The following is a 13351-nucleotide window of genomic DNA, read 5'->3' as shown; positions in this document are numbered from 1 at the left end:
GTTATACCGGAAATAGATAGGTCTTACTTCTCAGTCCTACTCATGTATGTATGTATACAGTGTGAGTTTGGGGGGGGGGGGGGCAGCTCAAACATTTTTAATACAAAGACCAATTAAGTGACAACATTTGAAAGGTCTTGATAAAAGAAGAAGAACAGTGGAAACTAGAGCTTTCTATCTCACTTAATGGATCTTTACATTTAAAAATGTTGAGCCACCCCTAAAAATCCTATTTCGCGGAAATGGGCAAAGTTGTACGGTGACTAAAAAGTTCATTTCTATTTCCTAGAAAGGTGTGCTGTTCCATCCCTCCATCTTTATCAATCAAAAACTAAACAGAGTGTATCCATACTTTAACTCATACTGTATTTTCTTTATTAAGATATCAAGGCAAACACGCTTTTTGACCGTATATAGTTCTTTGATCGGGGCAATATAGCATTGACCAAAACAACTGTGGCACTCTAAGTGAATTTAAATGGCTGGATGTAGACACCTTTCAACCAAAGTAGGCTTCTGAGTCATAAATATTTTTTCCCGTCAAGACAACAAAGCAAACTCTACTTTGGGGCTGGAAACATTTTAGACTGGAAGTATATGACAAGTACTACAACTAAACAATTTTTGACCGAAGTAGCTTTCCAAGACCTATGTATCTATATTTTTTTATCTGTGCTACAAGCCAGACAAAGCTATGGCGACGGAAATATAGTTAATTCGAACCAGAAATACTCCTACTAGTGCAAAACATAATTTAAGAGTCAGGTTAAACTCTGATCCATGGTTACCAAAATAAAATGTACCTGATGTATGCCTACTTTCGTTTGAAAATGTTATAGGACTCCTTCATATTATAACATAAGCGTTTTTACTAAATAGTGGAAGTACTTTGAATTTCAAAATTGCGTACAAAGCCGGAAGTAACAGCTAGTTTATAATATTTTCAACATTTGTAACATAATTGTTGGGAGTCTTTTTATACGTTAAAATGTATATGTTTTGGTATGGTACAATTGAATAAATAAAACACAAAAGAATTCATATAAAGTTTATAAAATTTTAATTCAGCAATCCTATTACTTTTACAAAAGTAAAAAGTGCAGTACTACACACGGACAATAATACATTTACAATCATTCATACACGTTCATTCACTAAATCACAATAATTACTGTATACTAGGTTCACTGTTTCACTTAAAATGTATTTATATATAATCGTAACTTACACCTAAATGAACTTAAATATTAAGGAATAGTCATGTACATTTAGCCTAAACGTTCGAGAGGCAGAAATCCGACCTAAAGCTAAATTAAATAAAATTTTAATAATATTAAATATTACACAACACAGAATTCTACCAATCAAACTATTCAGGCTAGCGATTCCAATGCTAAAAAATTAGCAAAAAATTGAAACCTATCTAATGCTACGAGATGAATTAATTTAATTTGAGTCATGAGCTTCAATACAACTAATATCGTAGTCTGTAGAAAGTAGAGATAAATAATGACTATCATACAAGTTCAACATCAACAATTTTACCATCTTAAAAACAAACAATGCAATCAGAAATATAGCACCATTCATTCTGAGCTGGACAAACTCGCCAGTCTGTTTTGAGCAGGGAGTACTCGTCCATGGCAGCGAAACCTTACACTAGGTCAGGGCAAGGCCCTTCTCACACGAGCATCGCGCGCACGCGTATGTGTGAGGTGGATTTTGGCACCCGTGGAATTGTCTTGTCACTAGCACTACGGAGATTTCATCTTCTGCGATGGCTGATGGCTGCTTCCATCATCTTCCTCAACATCGGCTCGGGACTGCAGACTACAGGGTCGCACTTCATCTGCCCATCAGCACCGCATCTGCACATCAAACAGCTGATTACTTTATGTCCAGTCACTGTTAACCTTAACATCGCTTAGAGTATATAGCTGGCATTAAAAATTAAATTTTGACTGTCAGTGGAAACATTTGTTTTGGAAGACTCCTCCGAATAAAATAAGAGGACCTAAGTACCTACCTTTTGTAGGAAGTTGGTGTAATTGATAAAATAACCACATTTTTTTCATTTTTTAATAAAATGTTTTTAGAGTTTATATTCAAATGAATACGTTTTTTATAAGGTTACGTACAGTTTACAAAAGATTGCTTTGACGCAAGGACGTAGCCAGAGAGGGGGTCCAGTTGGTCCGGATCCCTCCCAAATTTTTAATTTTTCTAATTACTTTTTAGTAAACGATTATTATTATTTAAATAATGCAGTATTACTGACATGTACTACTGAAAGATCATTCTCAATAAAGAAACGGGTCAAGAAAATTTTAAGGAACAAAATGGGGCCTTATTCTCTGTCTACTACGGGAAAATATTAGTTGTCTGGACCCCTCCCTCAAATATTTTCCTGGCTACGTTTTTGCTTTGACGATTATTAGTTTATACTTTCCACTTGCAATCCTCAAGGAATTGTATGTGGACATAAAACTCACCTCCATAAAAAGATAAAAATTAAACTATTGCTTAAAATGAAGGCTAAGATTAAGACCAAGAATGGATTGGTAAAATTCAATTATGTAAAAATATGAAACTTGTAAACTCTTCTTTCTGCTCTACTTTTTGTTAGTCAGTGTTTATGATTTTTGAACATAACAAACTGTGATGTTTATCTAATAATTCTGTTATGCTCTGTGGTTTATTTGTTTTTTGATCAGTAAGTATTATGGGATCTTTTAAACAGCCCTGATTTGTTTAATATTTCATGGAGATAACATATTTTTAAAATCATTCCAAAACATTAAATAATTGTTTTTGCACGCCAGAAAGTTGATTATTCACAGTACACAGATAGTAAAGGTTTTGGCAGAAGCTGTAGGAGTGTGTATATGGTAAGGTCAATAGCACTTCAGGAACCATAGCATGCTGCATAGAATTTAAAAACTAATTTTAAAAACTAAAAACACCTTTATAAACATTCTCGATAAAAAAATGTAATTCAAACTGTAGGGAATACTTCAAATCAACCAAAACTCTCCGGACATTTCGGGTAGTGTGGAGACTAGTAAAAGGCCATTTTTTTTTTTATTTTTTTGTATATTTAGAAAGGAAGAAAGAGTATTTGTTCTGGTTGAAAAAAATATTAATAGTGCCAATGCTATTTTTTTAAATTTTTATATAAACATATTGTTTTAGAATGAAATTAAAAATATATATTCATTACAAAGCACTATAGCTTTATAATAATAATCACTGCACATAACATTCTAAAGCAAATGAAGAAAAGTGAGAGAAAAATATTTTTACTTACATGCATTGTAAACAGGGACCAGAGGCTGTAGTAATTTCCTCGCCCACATTGTAGGCTCGTCCTCTGTGAAGACATCCAGAGTGCCTGGCTGCCCCTTGGTAGGCATGAGCAAAGAAATGTGGAGGCAAAGTGGTGGTTGTTGTTGTCGTGGTGGTAGTCAGGTTGAGACTGGTTGCCATGGAGACAGGACACTGATACCTTGGACAACAATATCCTTGAATAGGTTCCTGATGACATCTGTGAATGGGGGGAGGACAACTCTGTTGCAAGCAGATGATATCACTTCGGAAGCAGAAGCAGAAGTCACAAGGATCATCTCTTGGAATCTGTTGAGCCGAGACATAGACTTTTCCTCCATACCGACAGGTTCCTGGGCCAAAAGCACCATCTTCAGTTACATCATAGTCAATGTCTGCACCAGTAGGGAATTGATCTTCGGTAGGTAAATCAGTATCAGTGGGCTTGCTTGACTCTGGTTTTGACTCATCTTGTTCATTCATTTGAGTCTCTCCTGATGGTGGAAGCACTGAATTTGAGTCTTGAGGTTGGTTGAGAGGATGAATGCTTTCTTCAGTTTCATGGACTATTTGGTCAGAGTCTTGAACTAGATGTCCTGAATCTTGGATTGACAAATTTGAGTCCGGAATGGAATGTTGTGGTTCCTGAATGTGTTGATCAGACTCCTGATCCACAGAATGTTCAGGTTCCTGAACATGTTGATCAGATTCCTGATGAACAGTATGTTCTGGCTCTTGAATATGTTGATCAGACTCCTGATCCACAGGATGTTCTGGCTCTTGAATATGCTGATCAGATTCCTGATCAACTGGATGTTCCGGCTCTTGAATATGTTGATCAGACTCCTGATCCACATGATGTTCTAGCTCTTGAATATGTTGATCAGATTCCTGATCAACAGGATGTTCTGGCTCTTGAATATGTTGATCAGGAAGCTGATCAACAGGGTGTTCTACCTCTTGAATATGCTGATCAGATTCCTGATCAACTGGATGTTCTGGCTCTTGAATATGTAGATCAGATTCCTGATCAACATGATGTTCTGGTTCTTGGATATGTTGGTCAGATTCCTGCTCAATAGGATGTCCTTGCTGAGCATGTTGGTCAGATTCCTCCTCAACTGTATGTCCTGACTCAGGAACTGAATGGTCTTGTTCTTGGACTGAACTTTCTTCCTCTTTAATTGATTCATTAGATTCCTGTGTGGGTGGTTCAGATTCAGGATGATCAGACCCTTGTTCAAGATCGACAGTATTAATTTGAGCTGCGTCTTCTGCACTGAGCGATGTCCCATCAGATTCATGAACAATCGATTCTTCGCCATGAACTGCTCCTTCTGCAGAAGAGGTGCTTTCTATACCATTAATCACATTTTCATCTTGAGTAGGTGATTCTTCATGGGGTTCTTTGTGTTCAGATTCTTCTTCTCCATGAACCTCACCTTGGTCATCGGTAACAGATGTATCAATGTCAGATGGTGTTCCATCTTCTTGTGGTGAGTGTTCTTTGATGGGAACATTTTCTTGTCCACTTTCTTCATGTTCAGATACTTCAACATCAACTTGACTTGCTACTTCATGTTCTGAGATAGAAGGTAGCTCAGTTGATTCTTGTCCTTCGCTTGATCCTGCAATTTCTTGGGATGGATGTTCAACCTCAATGACTTGCTGTTCCTCCCCTTGGTTTGTAACCTCCGGTTCTGCAGATTCTTGTTCAGAATCATTAGCAGACTCTGATAGCTTATCAACAGTCTGATTATCTTCAGAGACAGAACTTTCTCCTTCCTGACTAGCCTGATCTGGTGCAACAGATACAGGAGATTGGTGATCAGTCTCTCCAACTTCGGATGAAGAACTGCTAACCTCATTCTCTACTGAAACCTCACTCTCATGACTAGAAGGAACAGTTTCTGGAGAACCTTCATTGTTTTGTGGGTCGACTGAAACTACATCATTAGGTCCTGCACTTAATGTCAAATCATCTGATTCAGGGCCTTTAACCACATCACTATAGCCTTCAGTCGATATGGAAATGTCATCAGATGCATTAGGATCGTTTACATCATCAGACTCTATTTTGGTACTAATTTCAACCTCTGTGGTTGGTTCTTTAGTTGAAGGGCCATGGTCAGAACCAAATGGATTTTCTGTTGAAAATTGACTACTGTCTATTGCACTGTGATGAGAAATTGTATCATCTGTCTCTGGAGTTTGAACTTCACCATTCTCTACATTTGCAACCTCTGAAATTGTATGTTGTTCATCTAAGGGCTTACTTTCTATATTATCACCTAAATGACTAGATTCAGTTTGAATTTCTGAAATCTCATCTAGATCTCCCGATTCTGAACCTGTTTCAACTTCTCCTGGTTCTTGGCCTTCAACTGGAACTTGCTGTGCTGGTTCAGTTATTTCATTTTGCATTTCATCATTATTATTGTTGTTTTCAATTTTATCAACAGAAGCTGTAGTTGTCTTCTCAGTATCTTCTGTAGATTGCCCTTGAGTTACACCATCTTCGGAATCAGGTAATGGTTCTTCTGAATGAATGGTTTCTATTGCATCTGCATGGTGTTCAGTTTCAACATTACTCGTGCTTTCACTTGAGGTTTCATCAACATTTGTCTCTGGAACATGTGACTCAAGAGCCTCTTGATTTTTTTCGGTTGGTTCATTTGAATCTGGTATAGGCGTGTTACTTAGGGTTTCATCTATTTCCCCTGTTTCAGAGTTAATTTGTTCAGTTGGTTCATTCAAGGATTCTTCTTCTGTAACCTTCTCGACACTTTGATTTTCAGCATTACTATTTTCTAATTCTTCAACAACTGCAGTTTCATGTTCTTCTTCATTTGTTATCTGATTCACCTGGCCTTCAGTTACTGGGTGTTCTTCATTGGTATCTAATGGAGATGAAGATGAATCATCAGATACAACTGACCCTTCTGTCTGAGCACTTTCATGAACTTCATCAGATGGTAGAGTTGGTTTAATATCTAGATCAGTGTCCACGTTAGCTGATTCTTCATTAGATTGTACAGGGATATCAGATTCGTCTTGAGACACATGTGCTGTAGATATTTCTATAGGGGAAGTTTCTGCATTATTTACTGGTGAGTTATCTTCAGGTTTTGAGTTGATATTTTCCTCTCCAAGTAAACTTTCATTTTCAGAGTTTGGTGGCAATTCATTGTCAGCACTATTAATAGATGGCACTTCAGTGTCACTTTCAATTGGATTTCCACTTTCATTTGAAACCTCTGTTACGGGCACATCATTTTCATTATTCTCTGTTTCAACACTGTCTCCAGCAGGGGGGTTCTCACCGCTTCCATCTTCAGGTTGGTGAGTAGATCCATCCTCTCCTACAGCACTTTGAGAATTTTCTGTTTCTGCTATCACATTAGTGTCATCTGGTATGGGAGGTTGTTCTTCTTTATGTAATAAAGGATCATCAGTTGAGATTGAACTTTCAGTAGCAGACTCATCATGAATTTCACCTTGGTCGGTCAGTATCTCTGCTTGATTTTCTGTGTCTTCTTCTTTGTGGACATCTTCCAGATGAACATTGGAATCAGGTACAGAGGTTACACTCAAAGTATCCTCTACATCTGATGTTTCTGCAGTATTAGTCTGGGTTTCTACTGGCCCACTTTCTGCAAGTGGTTGTTGTTCAGCATTGACCTCTGACAAGTCTTTTTCACTGGATTCTGTAGGAAAGGAATTACTAGAGTCATCAGTAAGTTTTGTTTCATCTTCATGTGAAACTATATCTGACGGCAATAGATTTCCTTCTTCTTCATGTGCAGGTGATGATGAATTTGGCAATTCTCCTGTATTGATATTAGTTTCTTCTGGTACTGGAGGGTTAACAGCTTCAGTGCTGGAGACTTCCTCACTTGGTGTGCCAGTCTCTTCTGCAGCACCATCTGTATCCTGGGCTTCACTAACTACTTCTGTTGCTTCTCCTTCAGGCTGGACATTGTTTTCAGGCTGTGGTTCACCCACATCACTCGTCTGCTCAGGTGTTACATCTTGGGATGTCTCTTGTTCTTGGTTCTTTGGCAAATCAGTTGAGACATCATCCTGAGAGTGCGCTGGAATTTCTGTAACTTTCTCATCCCCACCTTCTGGTAGATGGTTTTCAGCAACTGGTTGTTCTTCGCTCACCCCCATATGGTTATGAGCCTGAGGGCCCTCAAGTGTATCTCCATCTAAATAAAATAAAAAAGTATAAACATTGTATGTTGTTGTGTTCATGTATAAACCTGAGTTTTATCTTGATTCGATATACATACTATGCTATACATTTACTATGCTAATAATGCACTTTAGTACAGATGCATAAGAACTTTATACATTTGGACAATTATTTAAATTATTGTTTTAAGAGTCAGTTAGATTATTTAATTTAATATTTTTGAGCAAACATTTATGATATTCTGAGATTTAGCAATTATTTTAAACTTTGATAAATAATTCTTTTAATTTTACATATAAGAAAATGGAAAAAAGATCAATAGGCGATGCCGGGTTTTCAAAAACGTCAATAACAATAAAAAACTGAGATTTTTTTATTAAATTATAATTGAATAAGAAAATGATTTCTTTCACTATGCATGTATGATAATATTATATTAATCACAGTTTGTAGAATTTAAATAATGAAAATACAATAAAATAGTTTTATGTTTTTCAACAGATTTGCAACATGTTGGAAGTTAGTCAAGATTTGGCTTATAAGTTACACAATTATCAGGCACAGAACCAGGCTCCTTCTGTGTTTAAAAATTAAATAGTTTTCTATATTAAAATAACCTTTCATTTATAAGTTGTGAAAAAACAAGATTTACTCTAAATTGTATATAAAATGAAAATATTCCCTGAATTTAAACACTTGTATTATACGATTAGTTTATTAACTATTCTCCTCTACAAACCTTATATAAACATGTATAGTGTGCTTACAATTAATTAAACAGTTTCAATCAGTTGCATTTGACCAACAATAAATACTGAATATAGTACAAACTGATAATTAATTGAAATGTAATTTTTTTATGTATAAGAAAATGTATAACTAGTAAAACGTACAATTAAAATAAAATTATTACTGAAATTAATGGGTTTATTTTGTAAATTTGTTAACGCTTATGCTATGTTAATGCTTGATTTTGACTTTATGTTCCTATTACTAGTATATTTTATCCATGTTACATTTTGGAAGGGAGCAGATAGACTGCTAGAACACATTTAGAATTTTTCATCAGGGGCAAGTGAGAAAGAAAGGCGGAGTAGCTTTACAATGTAATCTAATTAAAATTAGACATGATGTTTGTGTTGTGATTTAAGAATAGACAACACTCAAAATGTAGCATACAATTTTGTTTAGTGTTCCTTATCATAATTTACCTGTAGTTCTTTTGTCCACCTCTTTGTAACTTTTTTGAACAAAGCTGTTGCCATTATTGTAACCCTTTTTTCAACCATTCCAGCATTTTTAATTCAACACACCAAACATCATTATTTGTATTGTTTACTTATATTCTTAATATTAACATAATACAGTTTTGTATATTTATTTGTTTACTCTTACTGTTTGTTTTTTATTATTTTTATAATTATCAACTTATTCATTTGCTCTTGAAAATTTTTACCATTGTATGTTAGCGATCAATGTAAATAGTTTCTTGAGCGTTGAAATGTAAAATCAAATAAAATAAACATTAATATATTTAAAATATTCTAAAAAGGGTACCAGAATATATATTCTAGAGCTAAGTCTAGCAAGCATTTGACAATACCGATAAAAGTTAGGTGTTCTATTGTTAAAGCACTTAAAATAGAATATAACATAATATTTGTTCCACTTGAAAACCTTCAGTTACCCATTATATTCTTTATTTCCCCACTACACAAAAGTCTAACTCTAGCTTCATTTGCTGCAAATATCTGTAAATAATATAATTCTTCTTAGAAGAGAGAGAAGATAGAATACTTTAATGTTCTTTCCAAATACCCTATTCATAAATTCATGAATGTTTTTTTTTTTTTAAATTTCACACAATTTATTATTTGTATCTAGTTATGATGACATTGACGCTTTTTAGTGTTGTAATAGTAACTGAAACTATTTTCAAAGTAATTTTCAGAATATACATGACACATATCCGGTTGTTTGTTAGAAAAGTTAAGAATGTTATTTAATAATGGCTTGAAAAAATTATGATTTATACTGTTGTAATTTAAAAAACTTACCACATGTGTATACTGGACAGCAAAGATCATTTTGATGAACAGGCATGCAGTTGGCTAGTTGCGGAGGAGGAGGAGGACAATCGATTCCTTGACAGTGAAGAATGCTACTTAGGCAGATACATTCCTTGTGGCAAGGGCTTTTCGAGGGAATTTTGGAGTTGTTGGTGTATGTTTGTCCATCAACCAAACAATCTCCTTCCCCAGGGACAATGCCGACAGGTCCGGGTACAGATACAGGCACCTCGGGCTGAATAGATCCCCCATGACCCGGAAGATGATCATCAACTATTTCATTTTCAGATGGTGATTCGTGATCTTGATGGTACGGATCTTCAAAATGTTGGTCATCAAAATCAGTGGGGTCTGATTCAACTGGATCATGCGCTACTTCATGGAATTCATTCGTATCTGGAGTTTCCTCTGCAGCTTTTTCTGGTTCAGAATTTACAGTTGGAGTCTGATTCTCAGAGCTTTCTTCAGGTTTATTTTCATTGTTTTGTTCTTCAGGTTTGTTTTCATTGTCATCCTGATGAATTGCATTGGCACTACTATCTTCACTTATAGGGATTTCAGTCTGAGATTCTTTAGCTGAATCTTCACTATTAACTAACGCATCTTCTGATTGCTCTATTTCACTTTGGTTATTATCTGGTTCCTGATTAACAGATGGAGCTTGAGTTGATTCAATGGCGTGAAGTTCGTTATCTGTGGCATCTGCGTGATCTTCAATTGCATCCTTTGCAGGCTCAGACGTTTCTGTTGTTTCAGATAAAGGGAATTTTTGTTCAGATGACTCTGTAGATTTCTCCGTGTCCTGTGCTTCATCCTCTCCTGTCTTTTCAGGAATTTCATTTACTTCTGTTTGGGAAAGTTCAACCACATTGTGTTGATCTGTTGATGTCTCCTCCTCAATATTTGCAGGGGTACCATCATTTGTTACTTTATCATTGACCTGTGAAACTTCATTTCCTTCAGTATGTTCTTCTTTATTTTGCTCATTTGATTCCTCACTATTGGAAATGTTCTGTGTTGAATCAGCAGAAGATGAATCACTATCTGAAGATATTACAGAGGATGGGTGGTCATCGTGAATCTCCTGTGATGTCGTCTCTTCAGATTCCTGATCAGGTTTGTCAGTTTGACTATCCTGACTGTTATCTCCTTCACCAAATACAATACTTGCACCTTCGGAAGTTACAGAACTATCTGAACCTTCAGGTTTAACTTCACTCTCTTTCGATATAGAATTTGTTGGAACATCGGTTTCTGTAACAACAACACTTGGTACAGACTCGTTTTCATTTGATGTATCAGTTTCTTTATTTTCTGTAGCTTTCTCGTTGTTATCTTGATTTTCCTCTAATACCGAGTCATTTGAAATTGATTCGTTTTCAATATGATCACTATTGGAATCAGGGTTGGCTGGAGATTGTTGGTCTGTGATAACTGTTTGAGGTGACTCAGTATTGTTATTGTCCATATCTTCACTGGTAACTTCACTTGTGTTTTCTGACGCTACTTCAGGAAGTAAAGAAGGTTCAGCTGGAACTTCTGATGCAATACTTGATTCAGTTTGTACATCTGTAGATTCATGCAACTCACTCTCTTGCTGCACATCTGAACCGCTTTGTTCTGAATCGTCGTGTTTCACATCATGTTCTGTTATTTCATCTAACGGTTTAATGTTGGGTTCGGTTGATTGCTCTAGCTCTGAATTGTTTTCAGTTTCTTCTGTTTTTATTGGGACTTCTGTCTCTACTGGAACCATTCCAAGAGTTGGATCAGTAGGAATAGAATCTTCAGCCTTTGTCATACTACCTTCATGGTGTTGTATTGGTTGATCATGCTCTTCAGGAACTGCATCGTCCTTCCTAGGTGGAATAGGTTCTTTGTGTACAACTTCACCCTCAACATTAGTGTTAGCATTAGTAGGTACATCAGTGGATTCACTTTCGTCTACGGTTTGATCTGGCAAACCAGAGTTGTTGGTCTCTGCTTCAACTTCATCATGAGAACCTTGTACATTTTCACTGTTAGATTCTTTGTCGTTCTCTTCAGGATGGCTAACAAGTTCATTGGAGCCTATTTCATCTTTTACGTGAGAAACTTCTGATTCCTTCACTTGATCCAAGGATTCTGGTGATTCGGGAACACTGCTTATGGCTTCCTCTAACACTACAGGATTCTCATTTGCCATCGAAGTATCTGGTTGTTTTGTCTCTTCAACAGGTTCATTTGTTTTTACATCTTCATTTTCCGATTCTGGTTCTTTATTTTCCTCTTGTGCTGGTTCAGTGCTGTCTGAAGAAACAGGCTCTGATTCAGGCTCTTTGTTGGTATCTTCTGAATCGGTAGATTCATGTGATACATCTTCAACTAATCCTTGTGATTCAGTTTCCCCTTCAGGTTTAACATCCAAAGGTTGTTCTGTTAGATTGTTTTCAGAGTCAACATCATCATTATGTGTCTGTGGTTGATCAACTTTTGTATCATCTGAATTCGCTTCAGATGCTGCTTCTTCAGTCACTTTTTGTTCATCTCCTTCAGAAAGCAATTCTGAGTTTTCAGTTATGCTTTGCTCAGTTGACTTAGTAGACGTTTCTTGAGCTTCTTCTAAATGGATTTGTGCTGTTTCAGTAACAATATCAGAATCAGATGGTAAAGATTGGGATTCATGTTCATCTTGTACATGATCAGTTTCACTATGCTCTTGTGAAGCTTCCAACTTGTGTGATAATTCTTCTTCTAGTGGTTTAGGAGTCGATTCATTATTATCAATCATTGATGTACCTTCTGATGAGGGGATTTCCGGGTGTTTGGGTATGGCATTTTCTTCCTCAACTGATTCATTTAAAACGTTAATATCAGATTGTGTAGGAGCAATGCCAGATTCTTCACTGTCTGGTTCAATGCCTGATGGCCCAGAGTTACTGAGTGGCCCTTCAGTCAATGGTTCTTCTGGATGGGAGCTAGATATGTGATGGTTTGACTCTTCTTCTTGACTTAAAGCTGGAGCCGAAGTTGCTAAATTTTCTAAGGAATCTGAAGGAGCATCAGTGACTACATCTGAACTGCTGTGTTCTTCATGAATCGTTGGAATGTGACCTGATAGAATGTCTTCCTCTTCCAGTTCATCTGCATTTATAGGATCCGACAGAATAGACTCACCAGCTACCACAGTTTCATCTTCAATCTTATCCTCAATGTGCTTCTCTGGCATTTCACTCGGGGACACTTCTGCTTGAATAACAGACCCTTCTTCACTTTGATCAACTATTTGATGCTCTTCAGTTTTATCTTCCTCCATCGTCTCTTTGACACTTTCTTCTGGGGTTTCACTAGGAGAGATTTCCGCTTGAAGAACAGACCCTTCTTCAGTTTGATCCATCGAGGGCTTTACTTCAGTTGCATCCTCAACGTTATTCTCCTGATCTATAGCGCCACCTTCTGGGAGTTCACTTGGAGTAACCTCCGAGTTAGATACAGACCCTTCTTCACTTGGATCCACTGAAGGCTTCTCTTCAATTTCTTCAACTGCAGCGACTTCTTCTGCAGGTACATCTGCATGTTGATCAACAACAGGAGTTTCTTCTTTCTTTTCTTCATTTGACCCTTCCAGCTCTGTGTTTGTAGACTCAGGTGCTATCTGGTCATTTTCAGAATTCGCCAATGATCCTTGGGTTTGTAAATCATCCAGATGCATTACAATACTGCTTTCTGTCACCAGAGCTTCAATCGGAATAGTCTCGTTTGCTGTGGATCAAAAAGATTA

At 36.6% G+C, this 13351-nt stretch overlaps 1 protein-coding gene across 1 annotated transcript in view; it reads right to left on the bottom strand.

Annotated features, from left to right (window-relative positions):
* Positions 1-1037: 1037 nt before the first annotated feature.
* LOC124367468 (titin) overlaps positions 1038-13351 on the bottom strand; it is a 73467-nt gene continuing 61153 nt past the window's right edge. Inside the window, exons 8-10 of the mRNA XM_046824301.1 lie at positions 9580-13332; positions 3308-7535; positions 1038-1868 (exon numbers count right to left, since the gene is read on the bottom strand). Coding sequence (XP_046680257.1) covers positions 1766-1868; positions 3308-7535; positions 9580-13332 — 8084 coding nt within the window. The 3' untranslated portion in view covers positions 1038-1765. The remainder of the gene's footprint in view (positions 1869-3307; positions 7536-9579; positions 13333-13351) is intronic.

Source organism: Homalodisca vitripennis, chromosome 8 (genome assembly GCF_021130785.1).
Source record: "Homalodisca vitripennis isolate AUS2020 chromosome 8, UT_GWSS_2.1, whole genome shotgun sequence".
Lineage (NCBI taxonomy): Eukaryota > Metazoa > Arthropoda > Insecta > Hemiptera > Cicadellidae > Homalodisca > Homalodisca vitripennis.
Note: the sequence above shows the minus strand (reverse complement) of the source record. Positions and strands in the feature narration are given on the sequence as shown.